At 42.8% G+C, this 23,072-nt stretch overlaps 2 protein-coding genes across 3 annotated transcripts, besides 1 other annotated feature; both read right to left on the bottom strand.

Moving 5' to 3' along the window:
* Positions 1-395: 395 nt before the first annotated feature.
* On the bottom strand, positions 396-11,277 carry CG14190 (uncharacterized protein). The gene is made up of 2 exons (NM_133116.2): positions 11,184-11,277; positions 396-2,790 (listed from the first exon to the last, which is right to left on the bottom strand). The coding sequence occupies exon 2, from the start codon at positions 2,772-2,774 to the stop codon at positions 768-770; it is 2,007 nt and encodes a 668-aa protein (NP_573344.1). The 5' UTR covers positions 2,775-2,790; positions 11,184-11,277; the 3' UTR covers positions 396-767.
* Positions 3,002-7,719: a mobile genetic element.
* A 3,750-nt stretch (positions 11,278-15,027) lies between the features above and the next one.
* On the bottom strand, positions 15,028-17,746 carry Diedel3 (Diedel 3). Of its 2 annotated transcripts, none has more exons than NM_001298494.1 (1): positions 15,028-17,746. In NM_001298494.1, exon 1 carries the CDS (start codon positions 17,713-17,715, stop codon positions 17,350-17,352), a length of 366 nt encoding a protein of 121 aa, NP_001285423.1. In that variant the 5' UTR covers positions 17,716-17,746; the 3' UTR covers positions 15,028-17,349. The 2 variants fall into 2 exon arrangements, with proteins under 2 accessions (NP_001285423.1, NP_001097028.1); NM_001103558.2 differs by having other exon boundaries at positions 17,213-17,746.
* Positions 17,747-23,072: the final 5,326 nt, after the last annotated feature.

Below are 23,072 nucleotides of genomic sequence, written 5' to 3'. Positions count from 1 at the left end.
TTAGTGACAAAAAGAATACAACAGACCACGAAGCAAAGCGTTTCATTTGGCCAATTAGCATGACAAATTTTGTTTGATGAGTCGAATGGAATGCCAAATTGTTATACGGAATTACACAAAATGTTTGGAACGCCCTTGTGAATCACATTTGGATATTTTTCTTTGTGTTTCAACGTTCGCTGTTGTGTATTTTTTCAGTTCGAAATATGTTCATATTATTTCCTTGCGTTAAGTTTTCCGAATCCTTCTTATCCATCGACTCGTCCTTCTGCATTTCTAAGTTCAATTTTTACTTAATTATTCTTTTATTTCTTAAATTCTTGATTTTGCAGTTTCGAAGGTGCACTACGTTATATTTTCTAGTGTTGAGTTGTCTGAATTAATTGCATATATATACATTTATTTATTTATTTATTTATATACATTACATACAAAATATAAATTTTTTGGACATTTGGCTAATTTCTTTATGTTTCGAATTCTTTTACATTCAACATGTTCTACATTTTATTTTCTTGCATTGAGTTGTCCGAATCCCTCTTATCCTTCGACTTGTCCTTTCACTTTTCAATGATCAGATTTTACTTTTGAATCACATCTGGTTAATTGAGCAATTGTGTTTTTACAGTATTATTTTCTTATGTTTTATGTGGTTTATTTATTCAAATTCTTTGACTCGTCCTCCTGATTTCTTAGTTGGAATTCGGGAGGTGTGTTTTGTTTCGAAGACGTTGGTTTGTGTTTTCACAAATTTTCAATTATTCGAGTCAAAACTCTTTCGCCGGCATATCATTGTTCAGACTCAACTTGGCACTTTCTGCCGCAGCCGCAGCCGCAGCTGCAGCCTCCTTCATGGCCTTGATCCGCTTGGCCATTATAGATTTGCGCAGCCTCTCCTGGGATGAACGCTTGAGGATAGCGGGCAGAATGATTGGTGGAAACATGCTCTCATCAAATGGATCCGTAGGGCTAGAGGCCACAGTAGGTGCTGGAGTAGGCGCAACTGGCGGAGCTGGAGTGGGAGCCAGAGTGGGAGTTTGAGCCGGATCTGGATTGGATTCCGGAGCCGGAGTTGGAGTGGATTCTGGAGCCGGATCACCAGCTGGATGTGAAGTAGGAGCATCACCTGGTGGTGGAGCAAATGTAGCAGCTGGACGAGGAGCAGGCACTGCAGGGGGAGCTGGAGCTGCAAATTGCTTGGATACTTGGGGCTTGCCAGGATGTAAATATGTTTTACTGGGCCTTGTAGTGGATTTGCTGGGCTTCGGTGGCCTGCCGATGGGCATCTTGAAGGGCAATGATGGCTCCTTATCGAGCGGCTGCTGATCGGCAAACCATTTCTTGACCAAAGTTTGACCCATGGGTCCGGGAAAGTAATGGGACAACATGGCCGGCGAAGGCTTCATCATCAGCATCTGGATGGGCACCATCTGCGGCCAATTGCCAAAGTGGGCGGCGGTAAAGGAGAGCAGCTGTGGGGCGGTGAATAATATTTGACGCTGGCTGCCATCGGGTTCCCTTCTCACCGCCTTGAAGTGCGGTGATACCCGGTCGTCGATCAGCGAGATGGTCACATCCGGACCAAAGAGTCGCAGTTTCTCGCGCAGATGGGCGCTGATCAGCACGCGCCGCGAACGGCTGGGGGGGTTGGTCACCGGACGGCTGACGGGAATCGGCGCCTCCTTGACTGCCACTTTGGGTGGCGGCGGCTTAGGAGCCACATCACTGCGCAGCACCCAGGGCTGATAGACCGGCTGGACAATGACCTTGGGATATATTTCATTCTCCAGCGGATTGATGACGTGTGCCAGGAAGTTCGGTACCGGCGGCAGTGGAGGAGGCGTCGGCGGGCGACGACGCTTGGTTGCTCGCGGCTTAGGTTTGGGACCTGGCTTCCGGCCACGCTTACCCTTTGTCGCCGGCTTGGGGGCGGGGGGTTCCGGCGAGGATTCGGGGTACATGGGCACTGGGATGGGGAAAAACGGGCGGATTGTCCTGTTGTTCAAGGACGCTGGTGGCACATAATAATCCACCAGCTCGATGATTGTGTTTGGTTGCTCCACCATCACCACCGATGTTGGCTCCTGTTCCACATAGACGACATTGGTAGTGGAAGCATCGTTCGTGGAAAAAGTGCTCGTATCCATGATCATTTGTGGATTCTCATTCACGGAAGGATCGTTGATATTTTGTTCGTTTTGTGATATTTCGACCAACGGTGATATCATCTGGGACATTTCATTTCTGGGAACAACAGTTTCATTTCTCTGGACAAGGAATGTCTGCGTAGCAAGAATGTCCTTGAGTCGGGTTATACCATCTGGGATGGAGGCAAATGTGTTCTCTTCCTGGGCTACTCCATCCATTGGAGATACTGGGTCACCTGATGCGCATATTTCAGACATTGGCGCAATTGCGTTCTCCTCATAAGTTTGAGACACTTCTCCCATTCCGGTAACAGGAGTATTTTCCGTATCCTCGGACATATGTGCTTTGAATATTGGCGCGATGCCCTTCTCCTCATAATTTTCGGACACTTCATCCATTCCGGTAACAGGAGTTATTTCCATTTCCTCGGACATTTCTGCTTCGAACATTGGAGCAAAGACTTTCTCCGCAGATTTTTCGGACACTTCATCCATTCCGGTAACAGGAGTTATATCCATTTTCTCGGACATTTCTGCTTCGAACATTGGAGCAAAGACTTTCTCCGCAGTTTTTTCGGACACTTCATCCATTCCGGTAATAGGAGTAATTTCCATTTCTTCGGACATTTTCTGCTTTTGGTGCCTGGGAAAGAGAAGAGGTCAGTTTGGCAGAATTATGGTTGAGAATCTCCCGCCCAGCAGCACCACATATTAATTTGCATTTGGTTCAAGCCTCATTTGCTTTTATTCCTGCTGACTCTTCAACTCAAACCCACTACCAATTTCATTCCCTTTCTCGCTCCTGGTCAGTCAACAAATAGGTACAGATCAAGAAAAATAGTATTTTAATAGTAGCATTCCACAGTCTTCGGGTGGAGACGTGTTTCTTTCAAGCTACGAATAGCAAGTTCTAAAAACTACAACAGTATAGTGAAAGTTAAACACAAAGTGTAAAGTGCAGTTTGCACAACTAACAATTATTGACTATAGTAATTATTTACTAAAATAAATAATTATTCCATATTGTTCTGGTAATTGTTATATGTGGACTTAGAACAATGAATCAAAACGACATACGTTCTCAGCGACAATGTGAACAAGACGAGCGCCGGCTCTCTTTACAACGCAACAATGCATACTTTTCTTTCGTCTCACCGCAAATCGGTGATCGAGCACCCTCACCTTCAACTAACTCGAAACTTTTGCCCTCAGCGAACGACAGACCGCGTTCTTGCTCTCCCTCTCTGCCTGCTTCGGCTCACAAGTCGTGGAGCGAAGAGACCGCCTCTCCTACCCCGCTCCTCTCGCAGCGCCAAACGACCGTCCCGGGTAACTGTAACACTGCAATAACGAGTGCAGTGACCTCACTGGCAACTGCCACAACATCAACTTCGTCAGCGGCCCAACTAATTATCGCTGTGCCAGCTGTAAATAATTCAGCAGCACTGACCGTTTGCAACAACAATAATGCACGTAAAGAAGAATCAAAACAAAAGCAGAAGTCGATTTCGACTGTGCAGACTGGCATGGATCGCTACATCCAAATCAAGAGAAAGCTCAGCCCTCAAAACAATAAGGCAGGTAATCAACCCAAAATCAATCGAACCAACAACGGCAATGAAAACTCTGCAGTAAATAATTCAAACCGATATGCTATCTTGGCTGATTCTGCGACCGAACAACCCAACGAAAAAACGGTAGGGGAACCAAAAAAGACCAGGCCTCCACCAATTTTCATACGAGAACAAAGTACAAATGCACTTGTAAATAAACTCGTTGCTTTGATTGGTGACAGCAAGTTCCACATTATCCCACTTAAAAAAGGAAATATTCATGAAATAAAACTACAGATCCAAACAGAAGCAGACCACCGTATAGTGACTAAATACCTAAATGATGCTGGTAAAAACTACTACACATACCAATTAAAAAGTTGCAAAGGGCTACAGGTAGTACTTAAGGGCATTGAAGCAACAGTGACACCAGCTGAGATAATTGAGGCTCTGAAGGCCAAAAACTTTTCTGCAAAGACAGCTATTAATATTTTAAACAAAGACAAAGTTCCGCAGCCACTATTCAAAATAGAACTCGAACCAGAGCTCCAGGCACTAAAGAAAAACGAAGTGCACCCAATATACAATTTACAGTACTTGCTACATCGGAGGATCACCGTGGAGGAGCCGCACAAACGTATCAATCCAGTTCAATGTACTAATTGCCAAGAATACGGCCACACCAAGGCATACTGCACCCTTAAGTCCGTATGTGTTGTCTGTAGCGAACCTCATACTACCGCAAACTGCCCCAAAAACAAGGACGATAAGTCTGTGAAGAAATGCAGTAACTGCGGGGAAAAACATACTGCAAACTACAGAGGCTGTGTGGTGTACAAAGAATTGAAGAGCCGCCTAAACAAACGTATTGCCACAGCACATACATACAACAAAGTCAATTTCTACTCTCCGCAACCGATTTTTCAACCACCCCTAACTGTCCCAAGCACTACTCCAACAATTTCTTTCGCTAGCGCCCTAAAATCCGGACTAGAAGTGCCCGCCCCACCGACAAGAACTGCTCATTCCGAACATACACCGACAAACATCCAACAAACACAACAAAGTGGCATCGAAGCTATGATGCTATCCCTACAGCAAAGCATGAAAGACTTCATGACGTTCATGCAAAATACTTTGCAAGAGCTCATGAAAAACCAAAATATCCTGATTCAACTTCTTGTATCTTCAAAATCCCCATAATGGCTTCCCTACGGATATCTCTGTGGAACGCAAATGGCGTTTCACGGCATACACAAGAGCTCACACAGTTCATTTACGAAAAAAACATCGACGTAATGCTACTATCAGAAACGCACCTCACAAATAAAAACAATTTTCATATACCAGGATACTTGTTCTATGGTACAAATCATCCAGATGGTAAAGCTCATGGAGGCACTGGAATACTCATCAGAAATCGCATAAAACACCACCACTTAAACAATTTTGACAAAAACTACTTACAATCTACGTCCATAGCCTTACAACTCAACAATGGTTCAACGACTCTAGCCGCAGTCTACTGCCCACCGCGCTTTCCAATCTCTGAGGATCAATTCATGGAATTCTTTAACACACTAGGTGACAGGTTCATCGCAGCGGGTGACTATAACGCCAAGCACACCCATTGGGGATCTCGACTTGTGTCGCCAAAGGGTAAGCAATTGTACAATGCGCTTACGAAGCCAGAAAACAAGCTAGACTATGTATCCCCGGGTAAGCCTACATACTGGCCAGCAGACCCAAGAAAAATCCCAGACCTGATCGATTTTGCAATTACTAAACATGTCCCCCGCAACATGGTCACCGCCGAAGCACTAGCAGATTTATCATCAGATCACTCACCTGTTTTTCTAAATATGCTAACTCGCCCCCACATCGTCGACCCACCGTATAGACTCACAAATTTTAGAACAAACTGGCCAAGGTATCAAAAGTATGTCTGTTCACACATAGAACTAACGACGGCATTATCTACAAAGGAGGATATAGACAAGTCAACGGAAACTCTTGAAAACATTTTAGTTTCGGCTGCAAAGGCTTCAACCCCGCCAGTGACGTATGCAAAACCAAACTACATCAAAACTAATCGCGAAATCGAGCGGCTGGTATTAGATAAACGACGCCTACGAAGGGATTGGCAGTCTAATAGATCACCAATTACTAAGCACATGCTTAAGATAGCCACACGCAGGCTTACCAATGCTCTCAAACAAGAGGAAAAAAACAGCCAACGTTCATATATCGAGCAACTCTCTCCCACCAGCACTAAGTACCCTCTTTGGAGAGCTCACAGAAACCTAAAGACTCCAATAGCGCCAATTATGCCACTCCGAAGTCCCTCTGGCACCTGGTTTCGAAGTGATGAAGAAAGAGCCAGTGCTTTCGCTGACCATTTACAAAATGTATTCCGACCAAATCCCTCTACCAACACATTTATTCTCCCTCCTTTAATAGCAGCCAATCTAGATCCTCAAGAACCCTTTGAATTCCGACCATGTGAACTAGCAAAGGTTATCAAAGAGCAACTGAACCCAAGAAAATCGCCTGGCTACGACCTAATAACTCCAAGAATGCTCATTGAACTCCCAAAGTGTGCTATTCTTCACATCTGCCTGTTGTTCAACGCAATCGCCAAGCTTGGATACTTCCCTCAAAAATGGAAAAAGTCGACCATAGTAATGATTCCAAAGCCAGGAAAAGATAAAACGCAGCCATCATCATATAGACCGATAAGCTTACTAACATGTCTTTCAAAGCTGTTTGAAAAAATGCTACTCCTTCGGATTAGCCCTCATCTTAGAATAAACAACACACTTCCAACACATCAATTTGGCTTTAGAGAAAAACATGGAACCATCGAACAGGTCAACCGAATCACGTCAGAAATTCGTACTGCTTTTGAACATCGAGAATACTGCACAGCCATTTTTCTAGACGTCGCGCAGGCATTTGACAGAGTGTGGCTCGATGGACTTTTGTTTAAAATAATCAAGCTGTTGCCCCAAAACACACATAAGCTACTGAAGTCATACCTATATAACAGAGTGTTTGCAATAAGATGCGATACAAGCACTTCACGCGATTGCGCAATCGAAGCTGGAGTGCCGCAAGGCAGTGTACTGGGTCCAATCTTATACACCCTGTATACGGCGGATTTCCCCATAGACTACAATCTAACAACCTCCACGTTCGCTGATGATACCGCGATACTCAGTCGCTCGAAATGCCCAATAAAAGCCACGGCACTCCTATCCCGACACTTAACATCTGTAGAACGATGGCTTGCCGACTGGAGAATTTCAATAAATGTTCAAAAATGCAAGCAGGTTACCTTTACCTTAAACAAACAAACATGCCCACCACTGGTCTTGAATAACATATGCATTCCACAAGCCGACGAGGTAACATATCTGGGAGTTCATCTGGACAGGCGGCTCACTTGGCGCAAACATATAGAAGCCAAATCGAAACATCTTAAACTTAAAGCAAGGAACCTCCACTGGCTCATAAATGCTCGCTCTCCACTTAGTCTGGAGTTCAAAGCTCTTCTATACAACTCCGTCTTAAAACCTATCTGGACTTATGGCTCCGAGCTGTGGGGCAACGCATCCAGAAGTAACATAGACATTATTCAGCGAGCACAGTCAAGAATTCTGAGAATTATCACTGGAGCGCCGTGGTACCTTCGAAACGAAAACATACACAGAGACCTAAAAATCAAATTAGTAATCGAAGTAATAGCTGAGAAAAAAACGAAGTATAACGAAAAGCTGACCACCCATACAAATCCCCTCGCAAGAAAACTAATCCGAGTATGCAGTCAAAGCCGGCTGCACCGCAACGACCTCCCAGCCCAGCAATAAACTTATTAGGGCATTAATGAAAAAAAAAAACTATCACTAAGTGAAAGTTAATTAAGTTAGATTAAGATTTGAACACTTATTGTTAGTCTCTTAACACAAAGGGAAGATTCAATAAATAATAAAAAATTAAAAAAAAAAAAAAAAAAAAAAAAAAAAAATAGTAATATTGAATTAAATGAGTGAATTAAAAGCAAGCATGAATAAAAGGAACTTGAAAATGCGTATCACTTTCATGTTGTGTATTAAAAAACTCCCAACGAAGTCAACTAGAATTTTTGCAAGTGCACACACACAATCTCTGCCCCTGTCCACAAACACGAAAAATGACTGGCAAGCCGCAAATACTTTGTCAGGCTCAAGTTGACAGTCGTCCTGGATCCTGAGTCCTGAGTCCTGGTTTTGTTCCTGGCGCCATAGGCTCATTCTCCCCCCCTCTCCCACTCGCCTCTGTCCCCACGCATTTGACACTTTTTTGCGGGGAGCCATATGCCGGCGATTCCCCGCCCTTTCATCTCAGCCCGTTTTTGCGTGTGCGGAGGCATTTGGCAGAACAGATTGTTGAAGATTTGATTTCGGGCAGAGAGCTTTGCCACTGGACGCCGCCCTGCCCCTGCCACTCCACGCCACTCCTCACCCACGCCACTCCTTCCCCAACATTCCCGAACATCCAAGCATCCCAGCATCCAACGACCAGCCACTGGAACAATCGTTAATCTAATGAAAGATGACATTTCATGTGGGCCCGGAGATGTTTATGTCCCAACAACACTTGAACGGGCTGTGGCATGTGACCACTGAAGTCTCCACTTCCACTTCCACTTCCATCTCCATCTCCATCTCCACCAGCAGCTCCACCGAGATGGCTCTTCCAGTTGCTCGCATCTCATCCGATTTGCTGGGGGCATTCATCATTCCCCGGCTTTCGGCTTTCGGAGCTCTGATGAATAAGCGGCTAGTTAAGCATCAGCATAGTCTGAAGATGGCCAGGAGAGTGGGATGGTTTCGAGATGAGGAAGCTGGCTGCGATCAAAGGTCAATTTACAAGCCGGGACTGACTCATGACCAAGATATCTGGCCTATATATCAAATAGTAGGTCATTCGTCAGTTAATATGCAACGTAGTAATTAGAGATATGAGCTACGTGGGTAGGCGAACTGAAGTCCCTTGAGACTTCATATATGCCACGATTTGTTCAACATTAATCAGTTGCAAAAATGCATTGTTAAACTTTAGCTATATGCTTTATATGAAAATATATTAAAATAGCACTCAGCCAATTTAAGTTGGATACGAAATTTGCGTGCAACTAATGCAGTTACAGGCACAAAGTCCTTGTCCAAATTAATCTCATTAAACTATAGTTTGCTATTGACCATTGGGCTCGGTGCCATGTTAACTAGATGCCACGCCCACTTCGGCTGTCTCGCCGCCCAGCACTCAGTGGCTCAATAAAATTTGATTAGCCAAACAGTTCGGCGCGGCGACATGGACAGGACGAGGACCGGGCCAAATCCTTGTGAGGCCCCAAGAATATCAGAAATTATGGTGGCCAAACGGGATGGCAGGGCGGTGCGACCCCACCAATTTCCGGGGGACATGTGTATTGTGTATTCATGGCGCCTGGCGGCAGTGGAGAGCAGAGGACGACGCGGCAGGACATCAGGCAACTTTGGGTTAATTTACATTATAAACTTTGAATATTTTATTGTTTGCCCAGGCTAAGGACACCAGCTGGCCCCGGGCGAAAGATCCTGGCCACTGCCTTCTGGCCCCTAGCTAGTAATAGCTCCTCCTCCTCCTCCGGCTCCCTCGATTCTTCCTTCTTGGCCACGTTATTGACACTTTTGCGGGCAAGTGGGCAAGTGGGCAAGTGGGAAAGTGGGAGTGGGAATGGAAATGGGCTGGCTAAAAGGTTCTGTGGTCAGCAGAACGAGGTCTGTGACTCTGATTTAATGGCGGCATCAACATTTTGGGCCAAATTATGACGAAGCTTGGTCGCTAGGATATCACGCCCACTGGCCGCCCATCATTAGCATGGGCTTTTGCTTGTTAAGCTTTTAAGCATCGAGTTACTAAATAATTAAACAATTTCCCTCGCACACGAAATCGTCCACCAAATTCGGTACATGAAAGGGGCACAGAAATAGGTGCCTATTAAATTGAACTTCATATAAAGTGAAATGCCGTTGAATTGTCCTCGTTATCGAATCGCTAATATCTGACAACTCACGGTCTTAATTATGCATTTTATTTGGCCCTTCGAGTCGAAAATTCAGAGCCGAATATCAAATGTCAATTAGTCAAGGGCCAAAAGCATAGTTATTAATTTACAATTTATGTTTATTTTAATGAGGTCTTTCTAGCTCAAAAGTGAACAAAAATATACAAATTATCCGTCTTTTTTTTTTCTGAGCGTTATAATATTCTAAATCCTTTTTGCGTTGCCCTACGAACTGCAGATGAAAAGGGGAATTTAAATCTGTATGCAATAATCTGGGTAACGTATCAATACTTATAAATTACACACATACATATGTAATCTATCCAAAAATATCCAGATGAATGAGACTGTACATATTCCCTGTGCATATACATATGCCATTGAGCTTTTTGGCGAACACGCTTTACATTTTCATGGTAAAAGCCACGCATATTTTACTCAAAGGGTATTTAATCCTTCGTTTAGTTTCATTTCAGTTAATCGCAGTACGCAGCTGCATTGATTTTCCCGGATTTCCCGGCTATTGAAAACTGTACTTTATGGGCTTGGAACGTTTTTCCAGAACCGGGCTTACACCAACTGATGAAAGTTTTGCTTTCGCTGCTAATAAGCTACGTGTCGCATTTACCTTTCGGGTGGGCGAAGTGGGTGGCTGTTTTTGGGGGTGGTTGGGTGGCTTTGCAACGCGGCTTTTGGACTAATAAAAACAAGAGACAGTTTAAGCCGTCGTTTCGTGTCGGCTCTTTGTTCTTTTGGCTGCTTTGAACCACATATGAATAAACTGATCCACTAATCCAGCAGCCAAAACACAGAAAACGAGTGGAGTGGGGGGGGGGAAGAGATGCTGTGATGAGGTGGAGAGGGGAAATTAATAATTTATAAATGTTAGCGGGGCGTCAAGTATTAAGAACGGGATTTTCAACGCCTTTTGCTTGGAACTTTTCCCGCGGGGGAAAACTTGACTGGGAAAACTCATTTAAAGAAATGCTCCGCTTATCACCGCCCTGGCATCGAAATTAGCCAAAGCAAAAAAGTGCGCCGAGGAAAATGGGAAAGCGGCGGAAAAACACAAGGACAAAGAGTATGCAGGCACTGCAATAAATTATAATGCAAATCCGCCTTTGAGATCGCAACAACAACAACAACGGCTACAAAACGGGCATTAAATGCCCGCCACTTGACTGCGCCACACATTTTTCCACATTTTTTCACATTTTTTTCACATTTTTTTTTCACTTTTTTTTCGGCTCACTGCGTCGTTCTTGTTGTTCGTCCATTTAAAATGATAAAAATCGCTGGCAATTTCTGCGCCCGCGATGAATGAGATGTTGAGAAGGGGCTTGGCAGGGTTAAACGCTGTATTTGCTGGGCAAAGGGAAGCTTTTCACTCACCAATCAAACGAAAACTGCTGCAACTTCAATATCTTGATTCAACTCGAAACCGTTTTTTTTCGTGAGCTCCGACAACTTTGAAACTAGAACTGAAATTGGGCATTTGAATGCTCGATCCGGCCAAATTCGATTGACATCCCGTCCACAGTCGACTTGTGAAGGAAAAATGTCGATCAGGTACTAAGTACTATGGGTTTTTTTTGGCATAAATTAATATCTCGTAACTACAAAATAAAATTTCCAAAATTTCCAAATTTTTAAAAACACATTTATGCATAAAAAAAGCGATCAAATTCCCCATTTTGAATTGTTAAGCGAAAATCTTTGTTGCTGGTATGCTCAATTAATAGATCTTTTGAAGACACCAAAGGCATTCATACCAACAATAATAGTGTCATATATTTTCTAATACTTAGAAATCCAATAGGTTTCTTATCCGAATGAGTATTGAAAAATGAGGAATATCTTCACTTCTTAGAACCTCGAGAACATCCTTCAGTTCTCTACAACAGATGTTCCCTTCTTTTGGACCCACATTTGGCTCATCACAAGAGAAACCGTTGTAATCCGACCTCGAAAAGGGGAACTTCTTCCTGTGCAAATTTATAAACATATGTAAATGCTTAACCGTATTTAAGGACCCAGTCCCGCCTCCATTCGCCCATTTAATCTGCCGCAAAATGTTTGAAAATTGCACTTAAAGGCGCAAAAGTTTAAATGCGAAATGCTGACAAATGCGTTTCGATTTCCATTCACCAAAAGGGGGCTCATCGTCGGGTATTTCATTCCCCATATATGTATGTACATATCTCAAAGTTGGAAATTAAATTAAATTTCTTTATTGGCACTTTTTTTTCTGCATTCGTTTCATTTCGTTTGCTACGCATATGCATATGCAAAATCCAAAGAGGGTGTCCTTCACTGGGTGGCCAAAAAGGGGGTGGCTGGATGGGTGGCTGGGTGGTTGGGTGGCTGGGTGGCTGGGTGGTTGTATGGACAGGCAAAGCAATCAGCAGCAATAAATGATAAGCTTCGAGGCAACAAAGCCCAAGCCGAAAGACGCACATGAACACAAAGAGTCGTCGTCTGGGAGGCGGAAATTCCGTTTTCAGGAAAGGAATGAGAGGCAGAAGGAACGTCTTAGATGCCGTAGCCCAAGAAAACTGTCATCCACAGGAAAAGTGGTGGCGACTCACTGGGAAATAGGCTTTCAGCGCTCGCTTCTGCTTGGTCAATATCGGAAAATCGAAGAGGGTGGTGGGGGGGAGGCGTTTGCTTGTCTGGGGCTACTTTGCAACATATTTGCCGCTAACGAAGCGCACAATTTCCAATAATGCCCAGAATGCGTCTGTGAGATGCGGATGCTGCTCCTCCATACCCTCGAAAACAATTGACCCGGTGTGGCTTGGCGTTTTAATCTCCTTGTGAAAAAAGCCACCTGTGGGTGCAACTAAGCTGGAAATGAGCTATGATGGGCATAGGTGAAATTATGCTCAGATAATATCTTAGTATTCAATTTTATTGATAGGCGAAATGTAGTAATAATGTACAAAAAAAATTCTGTGTTGCTGGAACGAAGCATCGAAAAATTCGATTTAATTTTTACAGGGTATCCCGTCATTTCAACCCCCAGTTGGCGACACCCTCTGTGCCACACATATGCGAATACAATTGCACGGGGTGTTTGGCTAGGGCATGTGTCCTCATAAAACGTACGCCAAATGGACACAAACACTCGCCTTTCCACTACGGTGATGTGACTTGTTGGCCGGACTTGGGCCGTAATGAGTTCCCTTGTGGCCGGAGCGTATCGCCTTTTTTTTATGGAGCCATTGCTATGGCCAAAGCCGCCCAATGGGGTCGTGTGGTGGTGAGTGGGCGTCAAGGTGAAAGCCACTTAAAGCCAAGGGCAGGGCTCAACAATTTCCAGTTATCATGTGACAGTAATGAAGTGACAGACGGCAACAAGGAGATCCGGGCGCTGAGATCCGAGCGCTTCGAGCTGAGCACCGTGAAACGAGAGTATCGAGGACATCGAGGACACCGATGACAACTCGACCGCAAAGCTTCAAGTGCGAAAGTTCAACGTTTGGGTGGTTTTAAAGCCGTTTAAAGGGCCTTGAGCCTCGACATTTGGCCATCCTTCATGGCACCATCCTCTCTGCTGCAACGTTCGCCCTGCGGTTCTCGGACAGCGGCCACATTAATTATTAATTGCAGAATAATTGCAAAATTGTGTTTGGCCAAGTTAATTTATGCAATAAAACCGCCGACCGGCCCATTCCCTGATCCTTTTCGTCCTTTAAAGTCGCTCGTTCACTCAATTTGCCACTCTTCATTCCGTGTAATTCCTTCGCTCATTTGGAGCCGGCTGCCTTTCTTCCTAATTTTTTTTTTGCTTTTTCGACTCGCTCGGCCCCCAGCTAATGAGCCACTGATGGTCATGAGCCGGCGACCCTGTCCCTATTCCTGTTCCACGTCCCAGTCCCCAATAACAAACCAGTTCCAGGACCGCCTCCTTTTTGAGCCAGAGCAATTACTTAATCATTTGCCTAACGACCGAAAGGCAGGCGAAGGCAACAACAGCAGAAATTAGCAAAAATTAAGTGAGAGTTCAAGTGAATTTGCGGGGCAAAGGATTGGGATTGGGATTGCGATTGGACGAGTAGAGGTCGACTCCATGTGGCCGGATTGTGGTAAATTGTAGTGCGGTTTTTCCAGTGCGGTCAATGCTGAAAAGTATGCTACGTAAAATATGCTAATATGCTAAACTTATCTTTTGGTCATTGAAATTTATTCGGGCAGCATTTGAAATGCATGGCAATCATACAACAACGACACATGCAGTTCTCTATTTGCTTCTCAACCGGGGCAAAATAAATTATGAAATAAATTAATAACAGATTGTTAAATATAAAAATTCGTTACTAAAGTTGATATCAATAAGTATTTCCGATGATCGTGTGATTCTGTCTTTTTTAAATGTTTGATGGTTTGTACAAAAAAAAAAAGGTACTTTAACTTCTAAAGATATACATATGTTGATCTTACAGAAGCAATAAGTAGATCTTCTATCTAGTTTTCAAAGCATCATAACATCCTTTTGCAACTTTGTTCGCTTACTTGTTCGCCTTCTTGTCGTGAATGAAAAAGTCCTTCCTGAATTGGATGAAGTCAAAGTGAAGGAGGGTCAGGGTGGAAAAATCAACATAAGCATTTTGATATTTCAAATATTTTTCATTCAAAATTCCTTGGCCGAGCCATGGGTTCGCCCAACAAACACGATTGAGATACTCGTGGCCTTTGACCTGGCTTGTTGTTATTTTGTATTATTCTTCTACTTCTTAAAGCTGGGACAAGAGCACCAGTGCTGCCACAATGCCCGATTTGCATTATACAAAAGTTGGTTAAGGGTCTCCAAAATTTAAGTTTTCCAGTATGTTACTAGGGCAATTTCTATGAGCAGTCGCAAGTCGTGAATGCTGATATTTTGTAATTTTTTTTCTACGATTTTAAATGGCTCCTCATAACTTAAGCCTGGCAACCCTGGTTTTCAGCGTGTGCACTTGCATTTGCCTGTGCATCTGCGAGATACTCGTGCTTGGGTGTGTGTATCTTATGGATTTCAGTTCGGGCCCAGGCAAGCATATAAATCTATTATCCTTTAATTTAGCCACAGAAATAATGAAGCATGTAAGAGTCTTTTGTGTATCTTCGTGCCTGTGTGTTTGTGTGCCACGCCCCCTGCTCCACGCCCCTGCTCCCTTTCGCCCCTCCCGCCCCTGACACACATAAATTCAATCAACGGCAATTTGCCGGCAGAGTTGCAAAGGCGTCGACGTCCGCAAATGTGCAATTTATTTATTGTTACTATCGCAAAAGCCTCTCGCGGTGGCTTTTCTACCCAGTAATTGGTTGCTTTGGGTATGTTATATTATTATATTCTTATCTTTCATTTTCCTTAGTATCATTACTTTTTCCATATAAATTCACTTGTATTACCTATATTAATGATCACTGAAAACTAAAGGTATACGAGCTGCTATTAAGAAATCTATTTAGGAATCAAAAGTATTGCTTCGCATTTTGGATAAAAGTCATCATCCAGCAAAGTAAAAGCAGTTTTGCCCAGGGTATTCCCGACGCTCTTGACTCGACTTAGGCCTTGCTCCAGCTTGTTGTTATATCTGCAAATTGAATTTTCGTTTAGCATTTGTGCGATTTTGGCAATTCATTAAAATTGGAGCGGTGTGGGGTTTTCCAGCTGCAACTTGCGCCCGCTGCAGGCAAATGGAAATGCAAATTTCCCGGGCCAAGACCAAAAAAAGGGGGCTAACGGCGAGGAAGACACAAAGTGACGACAAAGCCGGAGCGTTAAATTGGCAACACACACATGCTGGGGAAAATGTGGCAGCATCTGGCTTGGCAGCTGCCTTAATTAGTTAATAAGAAAAGCGAGTTTCGGCGCCTTTTGAGCCATGCATCCATGCATCCACGCACTTTCCACCCACCACACCCGTTTCATCGGATTCGCAAAAAGCGGACAGCCAATAAGTGCATAACCCAGTTGGGGATACTCGGCTACCCGGATATCCAGATACTTGGCTACTTGAATACTCGGTTACGCACTCCGATTCTCCATGATCCGGATGGTCCGGCTCGTTATCGGCTGCCTCGATTAACTCCGGGAGTTGCTGGCTAATCGCATCAGAGGGAATTATCCCGGCCAACGATTGATTTACGGGCCCGGGGACTCGGAAAACTGAAAGCTGAAATCTGAAAACTGAAAACTGGCGAAACTCTTTTTAAGCTGCTGCAATCTTGGGATGTTCGCAATCAATTCCATTTGATACTGAACGCTTTTTTCCTGTGGGCACGCTGCCACGCCCACTCAATTGAGTTATGATTTATGGCCCGGGCAACAGGTGAGGGCGGACCAGTCACCAGTCGTCCCCTCGATGCTGGCCAAACCGGACACGATCCACTGCAAAGAAAACTTAGTGTGTATGATTAAAATGCGTTGTAAACGAAAGTTGAGCATCGGATGCCATTTGTATATCCTGCCGTGCCACAACTCCATGGATATTTCGTCGAGTGCATCCCAATGCCACGCCCCCTGCGAGCCGCAGGCGTAAACTTTTCGCGCCTCTCGCGCCATCCTCATAAACTGTCCCCCGCTGACGTCGCACTTGGCATTCAGGACAGGACAGACCAGCAGGCCAGGACACTGTTCTGCGGAAAGTCGGGGATTGCCAACAGAATGAAGGACGAGGACGTGGACGTGGACGGGGGATCTGCAGTTGGATTCGGTGCCGGAGTTCCACTGCCAACTGATTAAAATGCGTTGCAGGACTGTAAAAGGCGTTGAGTCGACGCCGACTGAGCAGCCAGCGCCGCTGCATTTGCATTTATATTGTTTTGACCCGAGCATTATTATCATTTCTTTTCGCCCACGTCCACGCCCAGTGCCACATCCACTCCTGTTTGCACGCGGAGCGCCACTTTGTGGACACGTAGTTCTCCTGGTCCTGGTCCTTGCCCCCACTGATCCTTGATTATGCCACCGGCATAAAGCCAACTTTGGCCGCCGCCCCCGCCCCACGCAAACTTCTGTTTAGCGGGTGTTTTATGGCACTTTTTGAACCCATTCAGTGGGCCAAAACTTTGAGACGCTTCCCGCGACAGGGCGTCATAACGAGATACAGCACTAGATATACGGATTATACCCGAAAGCACAGCGATTGGATGGACGGATGATTGGCTTTCCGGGGTCGAAAGGTCGTCCAGTTGCCCAGTTGCCCAGTTGCCCAGTGAGGGGATAATGCAATCTAAATGGTAAAGTGATAACTCCAGCGACCACTTGAATTGAATGGTGAAACCTAACCGCGCTTATGTGAGATGTCCTGAAAACGCGTTATTAAAATGAATATTTTTGCTGGCAAGTTCCATCACTAAATTGAATCATTTATCTAAGGTATAATTTTAATACTGTATACGGTATCTGAATTAATCTTTAAACATATTCACTTCGAATCGCTCTGGTAGGTATATTAACAATCAGCAAACTTGAAACTTTTACCACGTAAAAATAACATCTGTTTGATACGCTTTATTTTACTCAAAGTTAAGTTTTTTTTTTTTTGATTTCAATGGAATAAAATTAAAATTAGGCCTCGGTATCTGTTAAATTGGCAAGCCTCATTTGGGTGCTTATCAAGTTGATCTGATACCTATTATTTATTTCCACAAATGACTCGCCATAGTTTCCAGTGAGACAGCCGCCGCGACAAAAGCATCCAATGATATTGCACGAACCCACGCCACAATATGTGCCCTTGAGCACTCTTCCATCCGCGCAAACTGTGGCCTCGCATCCGTATTTGGTGGTCTTGGCATTGACCATTCCGCACGATCCTGTGCCCATCGTGAAGAGCAGCTTGGCCTTTGTCCAGCAGCAATCTGCGCCTGATTCGCCGAAACAGGACACCCAGACAACAAGGATGAGTAGCACTGACACCGAAACCGCTCGCATTGTAATCGAATAACTTATTGAAAACTTTATATTGGGCTTTATATAGGAATGGTTCTATTAACTTTAAAGCGCTTTTAGTTTTACCCTTTAAACTAAATATATGTTGTGTTCGCTGGAGAGAATGACAGAATGGCATTGTGATTAACTACAATATTATAAATGATTATTCCTCTTTTCACTCCTCTACTCACCAAAAGATGTCGCTCGTTCGGTAAAAAAGATTTGCATTATTTCATTTATTTTATTCTCCTCTCCAATATTACCAAATTAAATCAAACCAATTTTCCAAATATTAGGCTATTTTATCTAATCCTTGGCTATGCATGTTGTCAACAATATAAGGGGTATTTAACCGTCTATACACTGGACCATAGCGATCCCTCTTGCTATTATCTTTTAAGATTGTAAACCCTTCAAGTGAACAAGTATACATGTCTGGTCGCAATATTAATTTTGACAGCACTCACACTCTTTACTCACTCACATTATCTAAAAAGGGTTTTATAGTATTACTTACTCGTTATAGATTAATTCGTATCACTATGAAAAGTACCCCCTTCTTCAAGCCAACTTCTTCAGAATATTGATCGATTTATTGCCACTCAGATATAGAAAAATTGTCTTTCTCTCTGCGATAAACCGAAGATCCACCAAGTGAGTATGGTAAAAAAAAGATTTTAGGCTTTTCTTTCTTAAGTCGCCACCCAATTCAAGTACATTCCCCACGATTTTCCGCCCGCCAGCATCTTTTTTTGGCATCTTTTTTTGTGGACCCGTATCGAAATGTGGAAAAAGTGGATGGAATACAATGAAGGGAAAATCGAAGGAAGACTACAAAAAATTTGAAGCGGACGTGGACGCTGACTGATTAGAAAAATGTTGTAAGACACAAGGAGCGGGCCAGCAAGAACTGAAATAAAATAAAATAAAATAATACAAAAAAAATGGAAAAAAAGAAAAAAAGAAAAGAAAGGAAAGGAAGAAGTTTTTGTGCCGGTTACGAAATGAATAAAAAAGAAATTCATCAAATTTCGGGAGCGATGAAAAAGCGGCAGGAAGCGGCTTGTAAGCACGCGTACGCCGAAAAAAATATTGCTGAAAACAGTTAGCGAAACAATTTAATGATGAATGATGGTCAATGTCGAATTCCGTGCATTGTGTAGCGGAAGGAAGCCATCCCAAGGGGGGGAGTGTCCACCAACTCAAGGCGCTCCTCCGGGGGCCACATTCCCATGGGCAAGAAGCCCCAGTCCCGGCAATTTATTAAAAATGTGTAAAAAGTGAATGAAAATCCGGGAAAGATGCCCGCGCAGCTTGTCATTCGCCTTGAAAAGGACATTCTGAGGATACCATTATGATTTGGAATGCTTCGATTTGTAATCCCCAACGAAATTAAGCATGTACATGAGGTACAATTACTATTTCCTAATTGGATTAGAATGTTCTTTAGTTAAATATGCATTTATTGAAAGTAATTAATATATTGTACAATATGGGCTTCAAGAACTTACACATCAATAATCGGTTGGGTTGTACGTCCTACTAACTTAGATCTCTTTTACTCAAATATTAATCATTTATTATGAGTTATACATATATGTATATATCTTTGAACACAGAATTGGTGGTTTAATTCCAATATTTGGCTAGATTAAGACAACATTTTATTGCATCTTATTTCTGACATCCTCTTGGCACTTCGCCTTATAAATTTATAAGTATGAATAATATTATTTGATCCCTAAAAACTTAAACACATATATTAATTCTCTATTTCTGGTAGATAGTCATATTATCAGATTCGTTTACACTTGGTTGATATTTTCATCTTCTGAAGTATTTGAGTGTTTCATTTCAATTTGCTTCTCCTTAGAAATTATGTTGCATTTTGTTAAAAGACATTTTCGACGTACTTGAGTCCTATGAAATAAAGATTTTAACAATTGTGAAATATAAATATATGAATATGAGTTCATTTTATGCACTCACTTCGCTAACAAAGACAAATTTTTGGCATCAAACATTTTAGGATTGTATCTAGATGGAATCTTCGAAGAACTGAAAACCGAACTGACTTGCTGGCGAGCCGAAACAAAAATGAAGTTGGCTTTGAAAAAAATGCGTCAACAAACCAACGGCGTTCTAAGACCACTCTTATATACAAAAGAACATATGGCTTATGTAGTAGAACATGTAAACATTTGGTACTTTCGAATTTGCTGACGGATCAATTAAAGTCATTCGATCATTGTCCCTGGTGCGTTTGTTTCAATTTTACGCGTAAGCAAAACTGCGCCAAAATGCTTAAAAAACTATCAGAAAGTTCTGATATACTAGTTTCCCCCACCTACTACTGTAAATCTCACGTAGCCTCATTTAATTCCGAAATAATGTTTTATTTTAGAAAAGAATTTCATTCTCAAAACGAAATAATTTTCTTTAAAAATAAGCTCCGCTGTTCTTGGAAAAATCTCAGTGGAATCTGTGGACTACCGATTGTGAATCCATTATTCGGAACTTAAAATGGCATTTATCAAATTGACAAACTCGGGACTCGACCGGCGGCCCCATTACTTATCCGACCCCCCGAACCCCTCGATCCGCATCCGATTTGTCCTCCGATTTCTTGAATTTCAGACCCGGTATCAGTCATTCGTCATTCGTTCATTTGGCAATCAGAAATGAATTTTTTTTCTTTTCTCCGTTTGGCTGCGCTTTGTTTGTTGTTCTGGGGGCCCCGTCTTCGATGCCCGTCAATTGGCATTTGTCAAATGACTTTGGCTACCGAGTACAGTTGCCACGCCAGAGCTCCTTGGTTTGTTTGGGGCTTCCTTCTACGTTACGATAAGGCCTCTATACGGCTATATGTACATATATGTACATGAGGGGGGAACAGGCCGACAAGCTGCCGAATCTTTTGGCATATCATTTGAATTTGTGCGAATTTGGAATTGCCATTTCCTGCTGGTCATTTATCTGGGCCTAATGCGCTCCATGACAAGCGAAAGCATTGCTTTCCCATTCCTGTACATCTCGTTCCATCTCATCTCACATCTCATCTCATCCAGTTGCTGCAGCTTCCCTGCCCCCGATGATTAACAGGTTTCCGAGCTCCTTCGGACTGATTGTTGTGGATGCCACCGATGGCGAGGCACTTAAGCAGCCTCGTCTGCAGGGCACGGCGATGCCATAAACTCGGCCAGAGCCAATTAAGCAGCACTGAGAGAAATCTCTGATGCTTCGGATTTTGAATTAGAAATATTTTTATACATACCAATATGGTAAATTTTAAATTTACTGAAACTCTAACAGCGCAATCTTTAATTAAAATTTTTTCAACTTATTAGCGTTCTTTATTAACTATAATTTCAGTTTTATTATTTTTCCTATTTCTCCGATTCACATTGGAAATCGTACTAAAAATTCAATAATATCAGATTTCAGGGGCATAATTTACATAAAAATATCTTCATTATGAAATAGGTTATACAAATTGTAAGCATGACATTTATACCAAAAAGTATCATATTTAAATCATTTAAAATGAACTGTTGTTCAGTAAGCATCTTACAAAGTCTTAGACATTAAATTAACAACAAAAAGCAATCATAAAATTATATTATAATTATTTTGTATGTACTAAACAAAGTACAGAGGTGGTCAAAAGTATTTACACAACGAGCTTTTATTTCAATTGTCAACTAATACTTTTGTACATCAGATACAAACCTACACTTTCAGATCGTTGTGAATTGTATATATTACTATGTTTTTCTCTCACTGTGGGCGATTGCTATTGCCGAGTGACCACAGGATCCCTCGGCTCCTTGGAGGTGGGCCTGGGAAATGTCCTGGGGCGTATAATTTTATTGTGATGAACTGATAATGTGACATTATTGTAACTCATTTGTCAACAAATTACGGCTGCTTGAGGTGGGCGTGGTCCTGTCCCGAGCCTATGTATCAATCAGTGTGCACAAGGATATCCTTACCCTCACTCCCCCTGCCAAACAAACACACACACACTCCCACACACTCACACACAGGGAAACAGCGACGCACACCAATACATAATAAATGAATCGTGCATGCATTGGAAAAGATCAAAAGTGTCAATAAAACAAAGGCAGACAAACAAAACCCAAAGCGAACTGAATCGAACCCCAAAGGGGAAAACAAACATGGGGGGTCCGGAATGGAGTATACTGGAATGGAATGGAGCCGGGCCAAATGACAAAAGTGGCAAACGTGGCATAAATTACACAACCACCACCCCCTTGGCTGGGCTAGTTAGAAAAAAAAGCGGAAAAACTAAAGGAAACCGAGATACGAAGCTTAGTATACCCTATACCCTGTTGTATGATATATTTATTTATCATTGTGACAGAGCGACAAGCTGTATGCCTAGCAATATATATATATTTTTTTTGTCTTACCTATGATTTGCAAGTCTCATAGCGACTTTGTGGTCAAGACCAATTTAGGAATAACCTAACGAATATAACAAGTTCCTTCCACATCCTTAAAGGGTATCAAAGCACAGGACATCTGTGGGGCAGTGGAAATCCCCGCCTAACAAGTGGTCTCCAATGATGCGCGATAGAGCTTCACATGACCAACGGGAATACGGAGTGCCATGGTGAATGGAATCGAAATAGAAACGACGAACAGGGACACCGCCCGTCCACATTTGACAAAGTAAATCAGGGAAAATTAAATGAATTATTGCCGCAATAAATGTGGGCGAATGACAATATAAATTGTGTATGTCGCCACTTGAAAGAGCGAAATAAATGCCAAACTCGAGATGGAGACGCAGATGAAGATGGCAATGGCTGATGGAGATGGCATGGAATGGCAAGGAATTTTCCGACCAGAAGCGTAGTCCAGATAATCACAAACCAGCAGCACTTTAAAAGGCATACACAAATTGCAAAACTTCCTAACGTTTATGAGAAAAGTGTTGTTTAAATTTGACGATTTTATTGTTATAAAGAAATTCTTTTATCGACAAGGCGATTATTATGCATAAGTAGTAAATACCTAATTCCTAATTGCAACTGCATGCCATTTGAGCATTTTTCCTATTCCTTACGTAACCAATAAGTGAAAGAATTCTCACTGAATTTAATTAATTTTATGGACACCTGTTCAACTACCAGAAGTGTCATAAACAGTAATAATCCGAAAGCTAAAACAATATCACGCTCCCAAAACGCCAAACCCCACCCCTCCCCCCCCCCCCTTTTCACTTCCACTCCAGAATTGACCATTTTCCACGGCTACTTTTTATAGAAGGCATTTTTTATTTGCCATTTGGACTTTGATTTATTTCAATTGCTTATAATTTCCTGCAC

Source organism: Drosophila melanogaster, chromosome X (assembly GCF_000001215.4).
Source record: "Drosophila melanogaster chromosome X".
In the NCBI taxonomy this organism is placed as follows: Eukaryota; Metazoa; Arthropoda; class Insecta; order Diptera; family Drosophilidae; genus Drosophila; species Drosophila melanogaster.
This window is presented reverse-complemented; position numbering and strand designations above follow the sequence as displayed.